At 35.5% G+C, this 21264-nt stretch overlaps 1 protein-coding gene across 5 annotated transcripts in view; it reads right to left on the bottom strand.

Annotated features, from left to right (window-relative positions):
* The window catches only part of ZFPM2 (zinc finger protein, FOG family member 2), a 306937-nt gene that overhangs the window by 238305 nt on the left and 47368 nt on the right, over positions 1-21264 (bottom strand). For 3 of the 5 annotated variants that reach the window (XM_050305579.1, XM_050305590.1, XM_050305629.1), the window contains exon 2: positions 8109-8267. The exons of the other annotated variants lie outside the window; for them this stretch is intronic. In XM_050305579.1, the coding sequence (XP_050161536.1) occupies positions 8109-8267 (159 nt within the window). The remainder of the gene's footprint in view (positions 1-8108; positions 8268-21264) is intronic. 5 annotated transcript variants of the gene reach the window in all.

Raw genomic sequence — 21264 nt, forward strand, 5'->3', positions numbered from 1 at the left:
TTCCTTTTTATTAATTAGTTATATATATATATATAAAATCTCCTCATTTTGAGGGAGCAACTCTAGTGACACCAGTGTTACAAATGAGTATCATTCAGATATACTGGCTACCCAAGAGCTTCTATTGATTTAAAGGAAAAAAAAATAGAAAAAAGTCTTGCATCTTTTTAACCTTCCCCATTAAAACTTCAAATAGAAGAACTCTATTAGGTATATTCAAGTACCAACCAGAGGTTCAAACTCCATAGCTCTAGGCACTTGATTACAAAAGCAGCAGAAGCACATTTTAAAAGATATTTGCATGCCACAAACAAAGAATTTTGCTCAGTATAATTTTCAAAACTTATTTCAATGGAAATTGACAATCCATGAGATTCTAAACCACCTGCAGCAGAACAGAGAGATTACTTCAGTGAAACTCTAACAAGTTTCAGACTCTAAGTTTGAAGGCTTAATTTCAACTTAATTATATAACAATTCTGTTCCTTCCCTACTGCAGAAATATGCCGTCTCTTATGAAAATTCTTCGTCCAACCAAGAAAACCTCATTTTACAATGTGCAGCTGAATTCATTATCATATACAAATCCAGTTTTCATGTGATTTCCACACACATAATGAGCAGCAATAGATAGTTTTTGCTACACAGTGACATTTAAATTTACCTTGTTGTAAACAATTGTATGTTTTTATTTGCAATAATCTACCCTTCAGGTGCCTCAATATCAAAAACAGTGAATTCCCTACCATTACAGACATGTTTCCACATACATGTTGTATTACACATGGTTTCAAAACCAGTCTAGACTTCTTTTAGTCAAACTCGAGGAAAAGACTTTTCAGTCAAAAATAAATGCTTCTTTTCCTCTATCCAGTAGCAGAATCTACTCAGCAATAATATTTGTCTTATCGATATTTGTCCAATGATGACATAAATGTGGCTTTTACTTGACTTTTACTGATCCTTTGAATGTTAATTTAGTGTAAATATACCCACACTGACCCATATAATACACTACCTGTGAGGAAATCTGCTTTTTGGACATGGATTGGTAGGAATTTTTTCATCAGTGTCTCAGAAATCGTCAAAAGTATTCAGAATTTTTGGTGTTAGGGACACCAGAGGACAAAAAAAGGCAAAACAGACCTTCATTATAAATAAAATTAGAAACAGATGTACAGTACACATGAAATAAGAATATCTGGTGAAATTTGTCATTTGTGCATTTCATATTTTAAAGAAGATTACCCTTATTAATTTGCAATTCATATTCTGTCAAATTTGAGCTCAAATTTAAGTCAATCCAAGTTCAAGTTTTGTGACTTTCTAGAAAGGGAACATTACACTACTTGTTGTAACCAAATAATCCCTCCGTGAATTCTATCCCTAGCTGTGATAGAATTCAGAATTTCATTGTTCTGAAAATGTGCTGACTGAAAAGGCTGGAGTTGCTTTGATAAACTGCTTAAAGTTGAGTAAGCTGTTTAAGTGTTTCTCTCGCTTTTTAATTCTGCACAGTTAAAATAATGTTTTCTATTTGGATCTATATACTTATTTATTTAAACATAGATTTCTAGTTTCTTTTGAGATATAGTTTTCTGCTTGATGAACAATTATTTAATGTCTTGAATTAAAAAAAGCTTTGCTTGTTTAACTTGTCAAGTTTTTATCCAACTAAAGCTGATATTACACCAACATGGATTTTAGTTGGCCTGAAAATATAGCCTGAGAGGTTTAAATATGGGTTAGCAGTAAACAGAAAATTGTGTAGAATAGACAATCTTGTATTTTTTATTCTGGTAGCCTTTCCATGCTGTCTAGTGAATGGTGAAAAAAAAAAAAATGAAATCACTCCAACCTTTTGAGATATCTCCTTTCCCTTCTAGCAAGAAAAGAGGTGGTCCTCTGAGGTACAGTAACAGGAAAGAATGAGAAAGCATGAGAAGTAAAACACAAGGTAAATGCTGATGATCAGAAGAAAAAGGTCTCCCTTTCATCCTGCTAGGATCCAATCTAATTCTGACTTAGGACCACTCAGAATCTATTATCAGAGAACTCCTTCATTTGTTTGTCCATATTCAGCACCTGATGAATAGTATGGAAGATACACAGAATTCAGTTGTTTCAGCTGAATGGGATACAGGTAAACATATGAGAACCCTCAGTCAGGGGAACATGAGAATCCAACAGTGTCACAAACATATACACAAGTCAGTTAGAGGTAACTACTGCATTTTTGGACGGAGCCACACTGTGAGTTCTTATGCATATTATAGTTATCCAAGGAGGTGAAAATACATCACACACATACATACATTCTTCTGTCTCTGATTACCAAAAATAATTTATCCTTCATTTAGTCAGAAAGCCTACATGAAGAAAATGCAATGAATTAAAACAAATATAAAAAATTTAAAGGAATACGAGCTCCAGGAGAATAGAAATATTGCCAGGGAAAGATAATGTCAGGCACAGGGAGGGAGGGTGTCTGGTGCCAAGCAAAGCCGAGGGCTGTGCAATCACCTCTATCAGTGCTCTATCAGTGTCTACACTCCAGCCAAATCCAGAGAAAACAAGGAGTCAAAGATTCAGGTCAATAAGCTTATAGGCGATTTGCACAAACAGCTCCTGCAGCAAGGTAAAAAACAAAGTCATATTGGCTTTTCTTTTTTATTCCTTCTCTTTGAACTCCTTGGTCCAAACACACCCTGGAAATGTCAGTGTTATATGCAAGAATTTAAAGAGCTGAGCTTCTTAATCCCGTTAAGAAATAAGAACAAAGTTGCCTGTAAAGATCTCCTTATTGAGCTCAAAGTGATTATGGTATAGCTGCCTTGTACTGATCCTACCTCCACTTGCTATAGCAAAAGAGTTAGAAATTTGTCATGAAATCCATTACTGAAAAGGAAAGAAACATTATTGATTAAGAGGTTTCTGGTTAAAAAAAGGAACAACAACAAAAAAAAGGCAAACAAGAAAAAAATGGCATAAATCTACTTTTTGATCCAGAAACAGAAAATAGCAAGCATATTGTTAGCTATTATATGTCTAACATGAAAGAAGCAAAGAATATTTACACAAATGCACACAAGCATACACACAGACACAAAGTCATACTCAGAGGAAAAAGGGACACACTGAAATCATTTTCAGGGTGTTAAGAGTTTGGCTGGTATTATAGATGATAGCATGATAGCTTTGCACATGAAGTATGAAGGGAAAGATTAATACACGGACGAACTTAGCTTTGTATATGCTTTCTTATATGAGGAATCACACTGCAGCTGTTTTCCTGAATCTCAAGCCTGGCTGCACAATCAGGTCACATGGTTTAACATAAAAAATTCCAGTCCTAAGCTGCTTTGGCAAGCTAGTGACAAAATACTGTACATGAGCAGAAAACTTGGTTCAGGTTCTGAGCTCATCACCTCATGCCCAAGCAGAATACAAGAATATAGCAGCAGGTATGTACCCAGTATGCAGGCCATAAATTCCTGGAGTCATCTTCTTGCTGACTTAAAACTGTATATGAGTTTCAGACTGCACTGGATTCCCCTTATCCCCCTCTTCACTCACAAATAAACATAACCAATGTATCAGGAACTGCAACCACACATCAACTGGCTACAGACATACACCACTACAGGCATACCTAGCATTCATGCTATGGATTCTAAAGGAATTGCATCATGAAACAATGTCTTCATCCCACCTCATGTATACCCCATATCTTCCTATGTCACCAACTGAAGCACAGTTTGTACTGGAAAGCAGAAGGCATTTGCTTTCCAATCTACCACCAGCAGTGTTAAGGCCACTGAATCTTCTTCCACTGAGGCCTGGTGCCAATGCTGCCTCATGATGAAGTAACATGGAAAGCCTACAACATGAGGATCAAGAGCAACAGCCGTGCTATAAGCAAAGAACAGGAGAATTGACAAAATTGTCCTGGGAAACATGACAGTAAGAAATGAACCTGCCCTCTTTCTCTAATTATTAGATATGTACGTTCCTTCAGTTGCCTCTTCCTCCTGGCAAAAGTCCCCCATTTTCTCTCTTGGTTATAGACCTCCTCTATTTGCTTCTCCTGCCTCTTCTCTGAACACAGCTATTTAACTATCTACTAATTTCAAGTGATCTCTTTCATTGCTCAAGATAACTTTTCCTTGGAAAGTGAATCCCTCATTGAACACTTCTCCTAGGAAGCTCACAAGGAACTGCAATTTGTTTATCCAGTTCCCACCTCTATGAAGTAGCCAAGGCTCCTATTCTTCCTCTCTACAGAGAAGAAAAGGTGTCACCACCATATGAGTACAGCAAACAGATGAGAGTAGTTTTTTTATTTTTCCTGAGCGTATCTAGGCAGGATGACAGCAATCAGTGACTACAAAGCCAAAGATAAACTACTTCACATCTCAGACGAGCTTTATTTAGTACTTTGCTTTTCATCCCACCACCTTCAACTTGGTCTTTGCATTGTTCTGCCATTTGTGCCCCCTCCTTCCATCTGCCCTTCTGAAATTATTAACCCTATCATGCCTCCAGCTCACTTCTTCTTTTGTCTCTGTTAGCATTACCTCATTTTCTTATTCCAACCTATAACAGACAAAATTTAATCCATATGTACTATCTCCTAGCTTCCAAAGTAGGTTTTCAGCCACCTAGTCTATCACTCCACTGCATGGAAGACAGTTTCCTTATTCCAAATGTTTAAATACTGTCATTTATCTAATAAATCTTATAGATCTGAATTTAATTTAAATTAATCTTAGTCTGATACAGACTCTTGATTCCAGATACTCACTATCTGGACATTAAAAAAAAAAAATCAGCAAGGGAGATTCCAGGCTAATACAGGCTTTGTGTGGACAGAATTATTAGATACTCTTTTTATTGGCAGTACATCAATTTGTAGTAACTAAGCATAAACAACAATTTTTGAAGGCTGTTTTCAAACTGAAAAAATGTAATGTACTATCACCAAGCCTACCTTCTACCAAGTTTTTTGTTTTTACTCCAAAGATACAGACCAGTGCAGCTTTGCAGTAGAAGACCACTATGACTGTGTTATTATTGCTGCTTCCAAAATATTTCCTTTCCCCTGATCTCACTGTCAAAAGTGCAAACAAATCCAAGTTCACTACCATCTATTATGAGGCTCTTCATCCAAAAAGTTAAAAAAAATAGAGTTGGAAGCTTAAAACAATGCTTAGCAAATAGTAGGTCAGTAATTTCCATTCTAGCTTTGAATATTTACATGCTTAAAAATTGTTCACCTCTTCACATTTGAGTGAAAAGGAGGACTATATAGGAATGCAGCAAAGTTAGTTGTGGATTTGTGGTGAGGCAGAAGTGTGGAAGAGGAGAAATTTTCCAGATTCCTTGTTGCAAAAGCCATTAATGAGCAAAAGGAGAAGGGAAAAGTAATATCCAAAAGTCAAAACTTTGAAACCTGAGAACAGTTGTAAAATGACATGTAGCTCAATCAATGTGATTAATTTGCTTCACACTTTGCCGAGGCTTTCGCCTCCACCTTCTAATTCTGGCAACTATTCTGCTGAACCTATCTCACAAACCCAAATTAATAAGGTGGGAATGACAAGTATGGCTTTATAAAGGTTAGCTGTTTGCAATTTAAAGAGTAAGAGACTGCTCTCTGCTTATAATACAATCAGGCACAGCTTGACAGTAAAATCTCTTTAGTCAAGAAGCCAAAGTTACTAAGCTGGAAACCTGTACGTCCCCTACTTTCATTCCTCTGAAAGAACTGTGAGTTCAGTAAATTTCTGCCTTCTGTGGCTACTCTGGATAGTTAAAAGCCTCCGGTTTTAGGTGATACTTGAATTTACATAGTACAAAAAGCATATCATGGATAGAGTCTCACAAAGAGCTCCTCCCCAACAGCTGTGCCACTTGTTCCCCATGCCCCCATGTTCCCCATCCCCTGATTCTTGAGGGAAGCCCCACTACTCATGTATCCTCTTGTTTTGAGTCAGCTGGGAAGAAACCCCAGGGGAGGGAAAGAGGGAGAGAGATATTTATATCCAAGAAAATACCTTTACTTTCTAGAACCTTTAATGGAAAACATAGGTGACCTCATGGTAATGACACTTAAGATGTGTCCCTGAAGCAGCAAAACATTCAATGGAAGTTGAGACATTAATAAAAACCAGCACATCTCTACTCTCTCCCATTCCATCTTTTTCCAGGGATATTCTCAACTTGCTTCAAAGTGGGACATTCTGTCACACTGCCTCTGCTGGAGGTAGATTGGTGCTTTATGTGCCCCTTGATCCTTAGAAATTTCCTTTCCAACTTTTCTTCTGTAGCCGTTGCACTGGAGAGGCTTAAGATTCTTTTCTAACTACAGTACACTTGGAAAAAGAACTGCTGAGAATTCAGAAGGCATTCTGCTTGAAGAATCAGCAGATGTTCTTAATAAAACATATGGTAATCAAGATTCAGATTTAAATGTATTCCCACTTGATTCCTGATCTTCTTTAATACAGTGGCCTGGATTCATTGTTTTCGCTGAAAGATGTGTTTATTAAAGAGAAGATCCAAGATAACTTGAAATTCGATGTGAATTCACAATATTTATTGCAATTAAAAAAAAAGAACCACATATTTTTTCCTTGATTTCACCCAAAACCATAGTATTTACCATGGGTGGGCCCTGGAAATGCAGTGAGAAGTAAAGAGAGATAAATAAATCCAACTGATATGCTATGAACTGACACTAGTGCATAGTCTTCCACCACTGACAGAAGGAATTCAGGAGACTCCAATATAACAACTATGCACATGGTGGTTTAAATATTTATTTATTAATGCCAATAGTAGGACCAGTATCTTCTTCCAGCTAAGAAAATGAGAAAATGGTGCCTGAAAGGCACGTGAACAAGTGAACACAAAGTAATAGTAGTACCTGTTCACGACAGTTATAACAGTACAAAATTCTCTTTGTTTGTAAAGCATTTCTGTCCATAATCTGTTCTCTCCTCGCAGTAAGATTTGCAGCAGGTGAACTCTAAACTATTGACTAATCTGTTTTGATCTCTTAGGTTGACTTATTAAGTATCAAGAACCTGTAGAGCAAAAGTAAATTATTTTGTTAAAAGTATGTAAGCTACATAGAGGACTTGTAGAAAATTGTTGTGCTTTCCCCACTGAAGACTCTGTAGGAAGAACTAATATTCTGCAGTCAGAACACTGGACTCTTCCAACAGATTTCTTCGACTTCGACCAAAACAGATGAAAATAACACAAAACCAGAAGCATATCAAGCTACCATGAAAAATTATATGTCAATTTCTGGGAAAGAACAGAAAGACAGAGAAATCATCAGTATCCAAATGCCTGAGGGGTTAGTGGACTAACAGAAGAACACCACCACAACTCCAGTTATTTGACAGGCAGCCTTACCTGCAGAAGACAAACAATAATCAAGTGGAAATCTGACAGGAAGAAGGTTAATTCAATGCTTGAAATAACAGTACACAGCAGTGAGTTTTTTCTGTGAGCTGAATGGGAAGCAGCACAACCTTGCAGACTGAATACTGGGTAAGAACGAAATGGTGTGACTTATGCTAAAATACCTCTATCTTCAATAATTTGCAAGTAACAAATGCACAAAAAGGTATCTGCAACTTCAAAAGTTATCCCTCCACAAATCACTAGTTTGCTACCATATGTAATAAGTTCTATAATACGCTGTATTTTAATCCTAGAATCTACAGACACAATCTGCTTTTCTAGAAATGTTTCCTAGGCAGAGCACTATCCCTAAGCAATGAACAGACATGTTGCACTGCTAGCTTCGCATCTGCTGATAATTGACTTCTGAGGACTGTTCTCTACAGTTCAATATGGAGAAAATAACACTCGGAGGAAAACATTAAAGGTAAGACAACTCACATATCTGAAAAGTGTCTTTCAACACACTTAAATATTTACCCCTTACCAGACTTAACTCCATGAGTGACTCTTTTCCCCATTAAGGTACTATATTATACGGGCTTTTTGTAGATTATAAACCAAAAAATCTTTTTGACCAATTGGACATAGTTTGGCCAGTATTCTCTCAAGAGGTTGGCTACAATGATTACCTTTATTACAAAAGTATTCCACTTCTTCACAGCTCAGATTTTCAGGCTCAAACTCTGCAGAAAAGCTTTCCTCCAATGGAAAGTCTTCTTTCGAGACAGTATCATTTTCCTCAGACAGGCACTCTTCTTCTTCATCCTCAGTGGCATCTTCAAGGGGCCCTTTAAAAAGAATCAGGAACACTGTGGCAAAACCATCTAAAAGGACAATGTGAAATAAAACCTTAGTGAACTTATAACTGGAGTTCTCTAGCTAGTTTTTCCTTCCACAGCTGTGTTCAGCATTTATTAGAATTGGACAAATAACATTTTATGGAAATTGAAATTGAAAGTGACTTTTCCTCATGACTTCAGAATATGCAAAATGTCATTAATAATATGTATTAATAATACTCGCACATAGGGGGTTTTCATTATTCATTGGGCTCTAGTATGAAAACACAGACAGTTTTAACAGCGGAAATCAAAGCTATATTTGTAAAACCACATAAACAGTGAAGAGCCTTCTCTTGTTTGTTAGTGATTGTTTTTGATGCTGAATTACAGTACTTAAAATGTTCCTTTTACAGGCTTTGTTAATCAAATTAAAAGTACTGACAACAGTGAAATACTACAAAGGTATTAAGAGTAAAAACTTCAGCTTATTCTGCTATTTTGCTTCAAGCAGCCCGATGGTATCCGTAATCTTTTATTTGCCAGACTCTTTAGTGAACTCCCAGCCAATGGATAGGACTCAGACAGACTATCAGAGGGCAAACGAATGTTGTGGTAAACTACCAGCCAAGGGCTACAGAAACATAAACCAGTTACAGAAGCAGGGTGTGAGTTGGAATTTGAAAGGGCAGCCTGAGGTCTTTGACTTTTCTTCTAATTACCTAGACATAGTATTGCTACAGATCCTCTCAAAGAGCCAATGCCAGACAGACATAACACAAAACACCGAGGTTACTGATTGGAATGTACTCAAAAGTTAAAATTTCTTCTTTCTTAAATACACACACTTCAAAATCATTGGTTAATAGTAACTATTTGCTAACTCTTGTGCAGGGTATAGAATTTTACCCTAGATTTAAATAGAGATTTGAAATGACTGAACATATTTTAGTTTAACTAAGATTTTATTAAATGTCGGTATGTTTCAAAATCCATCTTAAGACTGGATTTCAAAGGAGAGATTTCATTATACATGGTTGAGGCTTGAAAAAATTACATATTTCACTCTCCAATGAAAGCACAGCCTCATTTATAATTGACTGAGTATTTCTTCTTCAAAATGAAAGCGAGCTAGCTAATGAAAAAAAATGTGATTTGTATTTATATGATAGTTTTACAGTATTAAATACACTATTCCTATATAATCTATCATGCTGAGATACAATACATAAATGATTGTGTTGTGTTCGATGAAAAGGAAGGAATAAATTTTTAAAGAAATCAAATATTGACTACAGTCTAATTTTATGTAATTTATTACAAACCATTGACTACCTACATCTATTAAAACAGCAAAATTCACTTTAGGCTAGGTTGTGTAATTCTTGCTTCAGAGGAATATGATGGTTACTTTTTATTGAAATTGATTGAGATTCCCAGCTGGGATTCCATAAATTAATATAGCTTACTATCTTTCATGGAAATATGACTCTCTGTGCCAGCTGAGAATCTGACCAAATGAACCCACTTTTGTGGTGACACACTCGCCAACGCTAGCTGTCATTCAACAATATAGCTCCTAAAATAAGGGGCTATTATTATGGCTGAAGAAATAAAGATTCTCACTATCAAAGTATCCATTACTGTTAATTGCACCTTCCAGCCACGCTGGGAAAAAATCCAGCAACTGCATATGCACAGGGAATGAAGAGTGGCTATCGCACGGTATGGAAGAGAGAACAAAGCACACGCTGGAGCAGAGCGCTGCAGCTGAACATGGGCAGCCCAGGCACCTCACGTGTGTCCAGGTTCATGGCAGAAATGAAAGAACAAGGGGTTCTGCACAAAATCATCAGAAATACTGTTCAGATTTCATAATATTATTACAATGTGACATTGTCTGTAGAGTCATTGGTGTGCTCTCCTAGTAAGATCTGGATAAATAAACTAGGATATAAAAACACAATGAAACAAAAAATATACTATTTTAGGGAAATGTAAATTTTTGCCACACAGATAAAGATGGATAAATACCATGTTTTGCATCATTTCAAATGAAGCTATATGCCTTTAATAAATTTTCCATGTATTTTAAATTTGGGGGAAAATTTAAACTTCAGTCAACATTTCAGTGAAAGTCGATTTCCTGTTGCATGACTGGTTCTTTGTCATTTGACTTTTTCAAGTTTTTTTTTGCAAAATCCAGCAAAAGAAATTTATCTGCAAGTAATCCAATTGGCATGTGTACATGACATTCAGGTCTGTTTCTAGATGTTAAACCAGTTTGTTTGATCAGGTCACCAGTAAGCAATCAGCAAGCTAATCATCACTGTATGTTAATTAGGAAAAGAATAGAAATACAGTTGGTATGCTTTCATTTGCAGCACTCATGGAAACACACCTTATGATTTCCATTGACACTTTCCAAGAAAGTAGAAGAAATACAGTGTACATGCCAAATCCACAGAGCCAGTTCAAACCCCTGTAATTTTGTAGCTTGGGACTCTATTTTTTAAATGAGTCTCAGACTGAAAAGAATCTTGACTAATGCCACCACAGGTACATCCTATGTATGATCATTTCCTAAAGTTATCTGTCCAAGCATTTGCAAGCAGAAATGTAAATGCAGTCACATCCAGAGGAGATCAGAGATATGCATGCATCTGCAAGGGGCTTTGCCTTGTGCGTGCCAGCCCAAACACAAACCCCAGCGATGTTTATCCAGGGGTGCACACATGAGCACGCATCAGAGCTTTACGTAACAGTTCACCTCAGGGGTTGACATCAGAGGCTGTGCTTCAAACACCAGCATGACTTTTGTTGAAATTGAAGGATCTGTGCATAAATTATTTTTCTAGGTTTCAGGCAGTTGCTGCCTTGCCTAATTCACCCAACTAGAACCTGATCCTTGGGACAAATTCTGTCTTATGCATGTTGAGCCATCTTTCATTTTTTTAATGTTCAAATAGATCCAGCTCATGCCCAGAGCTATGAACTGATAACTTTAACTAAAGAGTAAGGCATTGTTCAACATGAGTAAGATCAACCCACATGAATAAGATCAAAATTAAGTATTTCTCAGTTTCTTGGGAACTCAAAATCGATGCCAAATTTCTGTGGCCATTTTTAATTATCACTCAAACATACAGTGGGTTAAAAAAACCCAGTAAAATCCAAACTCTATTACTAGGAAGAATAAATAGATTAATTTCTCTATTCTTGACTAGTTCATATAATTACTTGCACATAAACAGAAAATAAATAAAAATAAATTTTCAGAATCTCAAAATAAAGATTACATGGAACTACATATTCTCGACAAATGCAAACACATTAACTATGCATGCTTATGTTTGCCTACTTTGGATATGTGCTTCCAAAAACATCTTACCCATACCAGCAAATCAACTCAGCTAGAGAACTAAGAATTTATCTGGTTCAAAAGGTTTCAAAAAGTTTCAAAGTTTACTAGCTCCTCTATCTAGGGAACAAAAGCTGCACAAAAGCTATGCAACTTCTTCCTTGATTTAAAATACTTAAAAATACGGAGTCATATAGACAAAAATAAATAAGGCTTTAAAAGGAATAGAGTTTCTTTCAACTGTTTTCTCTGATAATGCTTTTTTCCCACAGTTGTTATTATGTTGATATATTACCTTCAACAGTCAGAATACAGGTTAATCAGTTACTTTAGTACCACACTTTTCTTTCTGCATTTATTTTAAATTGTTGGCTTAATTTCATAGTATTACATCCATTACTTATACTAATCATGTTGAGTACCTATGGCACAAAATGTACGATGTCGGTTTTTATTTCAACGGGACCAGAGTTAAGGTTCTATCCCGTTCTGATGAAAAATCCTTTTCAATAACTGCTGATTAAGTGTGACTGTACAACCAATGACCACAATGACATAGCAATGCAAATCCAAAAATTTCTACTATTGAAATTCATCTGAGTGTCACATTCCCAGAGCAACAATATAAGTGATCCGACAGTAAACAGCTCTGACATATGACTAGACTCTTTAATAATTAAAGTAGTAAAATTTCACACTTAAGCAGTTAAGGAATTTAGATGAATAGTTAGTTGCAGAGATAGTCTAGATGTTTGTCTTTTCATTTCAGCAATTCTTCTCCTATTAGCAGTTTGTAAAAGCATGTGATGTAATCTAAGGAGAGTTGATTCTGAAATGCTTCAGATTAGCTAGATACATGACAAACAGTTAAGAATTCCCAATCACACTCGGTGAAAACTCTATTTCCGATTTTAAATAGGGGTACTGAAGGAAGATTAAGTCTCCTTTGATTCATTACGGATTTTGCATGAAGCTCTGAAAAAAACTGGTTCCTTTATAAAACAAGCAAATACATGTGTTGTACACAACAGAAGATTTTGAGGGGTTGAGTAATTTACTAATTCATTTGGTACTTACTCCAATTCGTGAATATTTATTGATATAAACACAATCTCAAATCTTTTCGCAAATAGCACAGATAAACAAGAGGCAGTAAAAAAACCAGCACAATTAATGACAGCAACGAAGGAGTCAATGTGGCAGAAATCTGTATGGCTTAGTGGACACAGGAGTCCACTTCGAAAAACCACCACATATAATTTGATACAAATAACAGTATCTACTGAGGAGTGGCTGACAAGTGAGCTGCATGTGCCTTCATGGAGAAAATTACTTCTGATTGAGGCCACTTGCCAGCACAGTGTGGAGAAATCTGAACTGTGCTCCCTAATTTGTACCAGATTTACAGACACTCAAGGATGTATTTTTTAGTAATGTTAAAGTATTAAATGCTAAATAAATATTCCTGAAATATCATATACTGCAATATAAATGCAGACATATAGATGCAAGTACACAAAGACAGCTAGCTAAGTGACAATCTTTATACAGCGAGTAACAGATCCTAACTCAGCACTTGTAAAGATAGGCTACTTAAGCAAAACAAAACAAACACTGTAAGAATTTTAATAGCTTTGTAAAAGTGTGAGAATATACCACCAACAAAGGATTTGCATTCACTTAACAACAGATGCCTTTGTTACAATAAACACTCCTCTGAACACAAATTTGAGCATCAGACCCTTTGAGTGCATTAGTTCTGATACATCAATGCTTGACTCCAGTTTTATGGTACTATAACTGTAATGAAATAATTGAAATCCAATAACATTGAACTGGGTAAGTTCTGTAATAATTTCTCATAGTCAAATTCATCAGACTTCTCCCTAATGAAACCACTTAAACACAAGCTCAAATTAAACACGTGCTTATATGCTTTCTTATCCAGTGTTTTGCACTTAAATGCATGTATCCTGTGGTAGGGAAGTATCACTGAAATAATTATCTCATGAAAATGTGAAGTGGTTAGTTTCCTCTCACCGACCAATATCCTCCTACATTCCCAGAGCAGTAGCATAAATCAGTGCTCTTAGCAAATTAAGAATGCTTCAGAAAGCCTACAATGCTTGACAGTGAGTGGCTGGGGAGAGGTTAATGAGTATAATTAGTAGTAGTAGCATTAAATAGCAAGAACTCTGATAAATCGGAGGCCTGAAATTCCCCGGATCTACATCAGACATTTTGCATGTTCTGTGGGATCCATTCAGTATTTTCTAGGAAAACATGCTGCCACACACAGATTATCCTTAGCTTATGGTAAGACCTAGGTATGTGATGCTCTCTGATTACAGAGGGAAAAGCTTCAGAAAAATCAATCCATTTGTCTCCTGTTTCAACACTAACATTTTATTCTAAGTACAAACAATTATATATGAAAACCAGCTGTGAATTCTATTAATTCACATTGTTGGGAAATTCAATCAGGAATACTAAAAATACAATAGATGGTTCAATTTATTTCATTTTAAATAGGCAATGGGAGTGAAGACACCATACAGTAGTTCAGAGTTCTCTTTCTCTTGGGAAGTTTTCCATACAAGATTTCCTAGAGACTTCTCCCATGTTCCAGTTAACTCAAAGGAGTGGTTGTCTCCAATGATTTTGCTTTTACAACATCCTGGAGATAAATTTAACAGTGATCTGAACAACCCCAGCTTCTTCTTTTGAAGAAGAAATTTTTGCGAGACACTACCTAAAATATACTCCCAAGTTCCTTGTTGAGAATCTGACTTTCTTGGGTTTTGTAAAATTTTTGAGAAGTTCCTCCTCAGATATTTCAGATCCTATATGTTCAACCATGGTTGAACATGGTATGGACTGATATAACAAGGGAGATAAATATATGCTGTAGCAATCAGAATAAGTTTTCAATTTCTATCAAGGACAAGGACTGCCAGACACTGTCAGGACTAATCCTGAGATGATCCATACTCTCCTGAGAAGGGGAACCTCTGACTAAAAGTAACTAGATAAACCAGAGAAATGGAAGTACACAAGTCTGCAGCTAATACCATAGATGATAATAAAGGAAAATGGCAATAGAAATTCTTCTGTTCAACTAGTTGTTCCCCCAACAACCTGACACCATGACTATCCATGCTACTTTTCCCTTGTGACTTTTGGTCAGTAGTGATCCAAATATTCAATTTTCATAGTAAAAAATATTGCCTCTCCCTTCTTTCTTTTGAGAGTTGCAAATTGTTTAATCACACTATTCCCTGAGAACAGAGAGAAAAAGGGCAAGAGAAGAGCCTGAAGATTCTTATGATAGACATTAAATGGCTATACCTAAGCTTGACAAACTGACCAATTTTAAAGCTGGAGTAGCTTTAAAATAAAGCTACTGGTAGTAGGTGACTGAAGAGCAACTGGGAAATCAGTTTAGAAAAAACCACATAATTACTTACGGTCAATATTTGTCAAAGAAACCACTCCCACTTTTGCTGTAATGCTTCCCTCGTCAGTCCCTTGAGTTTTCTATTTAGCTTAACTAAGTTATTTTTGTCATTCCTATTCTGTTTTGAGCTCTACTCTGGAGATGCAATATTGCCTGTGCACACCAAACCTCTCCAGTCTGTTATGCAAACTGGCTGAACTTCATAACTTTTGTCCAGATTGCTTCAATTTGTGACCAACTCCTTACATCTTCATTTTGGCACCCAAGCAGAATGAACCATTTCTCACTTTCAAACTGGGAGAAACTTTATGACCATGATTCAACAATAAACTTAATAGAAAGAATGGAAAAGAAATGCTCTTTGGACACTATAAATCTATACCAACCTGATATAATTGAGCTTCACAACAAGAAAAAAAAGCACAAAAGTATAATTCTGTAGAAAAAAAAAAATTAAAAAAATAGTTATTTTTAAACACCTAAGTTCTTCCTGCAGCCACTCACTTTTAACATAACTTGCATCAGGGGATCTAGTAGGAAGGAAACATTTTTATTAATTTTCCCCTTATCTGCAAGAAGAATGCTGATTTTTTTTTTCATTTACGTTCCTTGCCTGCAGGTAGTAGACCAAGAAAATCATATAGCAGAAATTTTTTCTTTTGATTAATTTCTTTCCATGTGTTATGTTATTTCTTATATATAATTGATTTCAGGTTTTGCTCGTAGCTGTACATCTTTTTTATATCTGTACCTACTGCCTTCCTTCAATCAAGAAAGTTGAAGGAAATTACCTGAATTTTGTTAAGTTTATTAAAAAAAGAGCTCTGTGAATATTTAAATTGAGTTTTGAAATGGTAATACAAGAAAGATATTAGAGAATTTTAATAGTAGGTTCAATTTGACCCACAGACTATTGAAGAAAGGGTCAAATTTTATTCAAATGATTTCTTTATGGAAAAAAATACGAACACTTTGATTTTAATAAAGTAGATTAATATTCTTCACTGCTAGGTCTTTTGGCACTTCAGTGCATGACAGCATTAACCATGCTTGTACATAAACTTTTCAAAGACCTTTAAATGTTCCAGTAATTTTGAACTTCACTTTCATTTATCCCCTTGTCTTCTTTTCTCTTACCATTACCCTAGAGGCCACAACAAAATTGACAGTGCCTATGGTCAGTCTGCTCTTAGAGCCAAGGCCAGAATATTTCCAATTAATAAAGGTGAAATGATGAAAAAGTGACCATTGAGAAAATACTTAGGGACACATTAATTTCAAAAAATAGTATGCAAGTGTGCACAGAACATGAGCTGCAAGACCTTTGCAGTTAAGTATCAGACCTCAGTTTTCAAGCAGGGGCTCATGCCAAAACACGTCTTAATTCTACCTACACTTGTAACAGCTTCACAGCAGATGCTCCACAGCAGATGTTGTTCTAGGAATTTCTGGTGATACAAGAGGAGAAGGAGAAGGACAGAGGTGACAAGTATTGTGACTCAACATCCTACTAAATTCACAGCAGCAACACAGAACTACCAGAGTACCACAGTACACCAACCTTTCTGAAGGGAATTTTTAACTGAAACCTGAAAAGCAAACAGGACACTCAGAGATGAATTTGTGATCTTTTTACATAACTTTCCATATTGGGAATAATTTTGCAATGGTAGTTTATCAGTAGTTTTCTTAATTTTAACAGGGTTAACAAGGAAAATTTCCTGTTTCCTTGTGTAGAAATGTTATCCTTGAAATATTTTTCCCTGAATTACAATATATTTTGCAGGTTTGGTGTTTTTTTGCAGTATGATTCTGCTAACTTTTATAAAACAATTTTTGAAACTACTAGAAATCTAATTTGAAATACTGACAATATAACTTGCCCCATAATACACAGCTACCACTGATGCAAATATTACCCAGTTCCAGTGGATTGTTTCAGCTAGATAAGTATGATGATAATGTTTAAACTTACAAAGTTAAAAAAAGAATTAAATCTTCTTACACTATGTAAGAAGATGACTTCTTAATTCTGTGATGTTCCATAAAATTATATGCATTTATGTAATAAAAATGCAACTATTTGATGATTCAGATGTCTATGAGAAGTGTTATTGATTTTTATATCTAAGTGTATAAAAAGAAAAAATATATAATATATATTTTGAACTTTTTTTAAACGTGTTGATATTGTTTTCTACAGGCAAGGTATTTTAAGTTTTGATATTCACCTTTCTAATAAAGAAAAAACTCTCATCTTGTATCTTACAACAAAGGATATAAAAATTAAAGGTAGAATTTTAGGAGAACACTCAAGACTCTCTTTTCACTTCACTACCATAGGGTTTGGGTTTTTTTAACTCAAGAGAACAGAGAATAAACACATCTACACAAACTAGTCAACACCTCTCATGTAAGGTCTATGGTATGCTGCTCTAAACACGGAAATCCTCTGAGGATTCAAGATCCAGCAATTTTCAGTGAATCCTTTCCTCCAGTCATAGTAAGCTGTGATACTGGGCAGTTTGCATGTCCTAATCTCACCATTCAGGGTCTCAAACATGTTGGTAACACACTACCTCAGGACACCTTCCTCTACAGCCTATCTCCTTCATCACAGACTGCTACAGCCAAGCAGTTTCAAACACCATACCCCATATAGGATGAATTTTATCTTAGACATGGCCAGGTGATGCTTGGAGCTGAAAGCTTTTCAGAGCCATGAAGGCAGCAAAAGTTCTCTCTGTTTCCAGCTCCAGTGCTGCCCTTACTCCAAACACAGGACTTCACTGGCAATCACATGAGCAGTGAGTGACACATACTGGTATTTGCTGATCACTGTTCTCACTCACCTGCTGGAGGGAAAAATGTGATGCAAGTAGGAGCACTTTGAAGCCACTAATGATGCTACTGCAGTGTATTTAATGGCCAGCATGTTAGCTACGATGAAAGAGGAAGCTCACATCAAGTACATTAGGGGATCAGAGGAATACATACTCATTACTCACTGTAATTTTATATCCCCAGTTTCAAGACAAAATACTCACATTTTTCTCCCACAGCAAAGAGACACTATACTGGTATATAAAATTAAGGGGTCTTTTTTCTTCTGTTTATTTAACATTTTCTAAGTTTGTATGTAGCTGCAGAATATTCCTGTTCATCATTTTCTCAGATGGAAACTGGTCTCTCATCTCTGTACATCATCATGCAATTAAATAAAAAAAAATAATAAAAAAAAAAAGGAATCTGGACTTTTCAGGTCCAGAAATCAATAGCGAACTCATGACTTCTCTCTCAAGTTACTATTTCCCTTCAAATTACTATTTCTTTTCTTTCCCCTGTCTTTCTAATATAAGTGAAACAGAGAATACTGCAGAAAAATGAGCCCCTGAAAGACAGCCCAAACTCAAATTCTAGTAACATGATCAAAGCTACCGAGATTGCATGTAGAATTCAGTGCCAGCTTGAGTTAGACCTCAGTAAAAAGTCAGCACACCTAAAATGATGCATACCATAATGACACAGTTAAATAAAAAATCTGAGGCCCCACTGCAAAGAAATGTTAATGCATAGTTTCTTTTCTGTGGATATTCACATCTCATTTTGCCCACTACACTGTCGATTATGATTAGTTACAGTAACAGTTGGTATAGTTTACAATGATGCACCATAAGGGTGAAATGTATTGTTTGTTTGTTTGTTTGTTTGTTTTTAAGATTCTTCAAAGAATAACAGTATAACAGCATTTATTGTGTTAACTGAAAATATAATGGACTATTAACCTGTGCTTCACCAACATGTACACCTTGCAGACACTACGGAAAAACTCTAACTTATATCATCACATCTCAGAAATATGTAGTATAATGACAGCATAGTCTAGGTCACTTTTATGATAGGATTTACTGAAAAATAACAACATGTATAGGTAATTTATAGTCCTACACCTTCATGTATTTAAACCCTAAAATACAAATAAGCAAACTATATCTTTTAAAATAAACTAGAAGTGCATGTTGCAATGCACTTTAGTTCTTTAATATCCCTGCTCAACTTTTAACTACTTTAATTTGATTCCTCACTGACAGGAATTGCAAGATTGCACAAAATACATTGTGTGTCCCCTAGAGTTGGCATAACCTGCTGGTTTTCTGAGTTAATCACTAATTAATAATTTGAAAACACAAAGTCATTATGTCACTTCCAGACAATGAGCTTTTAAATGTTGCATGTTATGTCCTAGCCTTTTCAGTAAGAAAAAATAAGTTTTATTCCTCTGGAAACCAGATGGCTGGTAAGTGTTATTATGAGGCTATGCAAATCTCAAAGCAATAAGCATGAAATCAAAACAAGAATTCATTTTCCTCTCCTCTTATCATGATTGTTGTTTTGCTGAACCAACTTATGGAATAATACAACTCCTACAAATTAGGCCATTGGATGCTTTGGCAATGATGAGTTGGTAATCCATTCCCTCTTTTTCTTTCATTGAAAATAGGAGTTCTGAAAATATTTTTTCCCCTATACTTTCAACCTTCCTCATATCTTGTTCTATATGCCAATCTTATTCCAGGCTGAGTCTTCTCAGTAAACTTACTCACTTGAAAAGTTTACCGGTTCTCCTATTATTACAATTTAATTATCAAAACATCCTTAACTGGTTTATGTTTTGGTTTAGGCAAGCTTTTTCCTTAGGAATAAAATCCAGAAGAGTTATTTGTTATTTTCTCTCACTTAAGGACTAAACACCTGCACCTTCATGGAAGTGACAATGTCACCCTATCACGAAAGCTCCATACTTCAAAGATTTTCAAAGTACAACCACCAATACAACTACATAACTTTGCAGCATCCAATTTTACAAAACTTGCAGAATACTCTGAAAAATCTTAAATGGCTAAAGCTGACCAAAAAGAAACAAATAAACTAAATATGAAATATTGATTTCCAAGTGGAATTTGCTTCTAAATATTCAGAAGTACATTAATTGACAAAACATACACTTTTAAAAACTTCCTGTGGACCTAAATATTTTGAAAAGGTCTGGTACAGGCCTATAAGACACTGTAAAAAAAAAAAAAAGGATCAGAATGTCATTCTAGATGTCTAAGTCCTACTTTTCATTCTTGTTCTTTTATTATTACATAACATATTCATTGCTAATAAATTTTAGTATCGAATTTTATCATTTTGTATTTTAAATCCTTACATGTAGCATTTAATATTTATGGAAACATCTCAGTGTTCTTACATCATAATGTCTGTAATAACATGTTAAAACGTTTCTAGCTACTATCACATTGTGTCATTTTATGAAGCAAATAAGAGTAGTGACAATTATGTAATACTGCTTTTGGTCTATCATGAAACAATGTCAAAATATGACTAAATGGCTAATCCACAAAAATAAATTGAAACTCTTTTCCCCAACAGACTTCTTGCCAAATGTAGTTCCCTTTAATGAAAAAAATCATATTTGCCAAAGTATTTTCCAGTAAATAATTGTCCTTTTTTAAATCTCTTACCATAGCTACTAACACATCTCCCTGATCTGAGTGACCCTGTCTGAACAGGGGGTTGGACAAGGTGACTTCTAGAGGCCTCTTCCAACCTCAAGCATTCTGTGTATTCAGTATTAGTATCAGGAGAAGCTGCACATTTTCTTATACTACCTCATCACGAGCCAGATAAAACCCTCTGTAGTGTACTAGCACTTCCAACTGCAGCATCAAATAGACATCAAATAAACATAAGAAGAATATCCTTGAATTCCTCCAAAACTATCAAGTCAAGAACAAGTGCTCTAGTGAGATTTTAACTAGACACAGAGCATTTGTAGCACTGAGACAATAGTTCCAATGGATCCACGACTGGAATCAACACTGCCTGCATTTGGGTCCTGGACTGTATGTTAGACAAGCTCTTCACTCCATCTTCCCTTTAGGTTTTACACTATAGTTTCATTTCTTCTGTCTGCTGGTGTTCTATGTTAAACTTGTTAAACACTCTTCACATGACATTCTTAATACACGCACAAGCACATGGTATGGTATGTTTAGCAGTCACACAAAATCCACTGCAGTATTTTTTTTAATGTTGAACACTGTATTCATAAAAGAATAATGCTTAGGTAACTGAATTTGGTCTGAACTAGGTCAGGTAGATCATACCATGCCACTGCTGAC

The sequence above is a fragment of the Myiozetetes cayanensis genome, unplaced genomic scaffold (genome assembly GCF_022539395.1).
Source record: "Myiozetetes cayanensis isolate MyiCay16 unplaced genomic scaffold, myiCay2020 scf1, whole genome shotgun sequence".
Taxonomy (NCBI): Eukaryota; Metazoa; Chordata; class Aves; order Passeriformes; family Tyrannidae; genus Myiozetetes; species Myiozetetes cayanensis.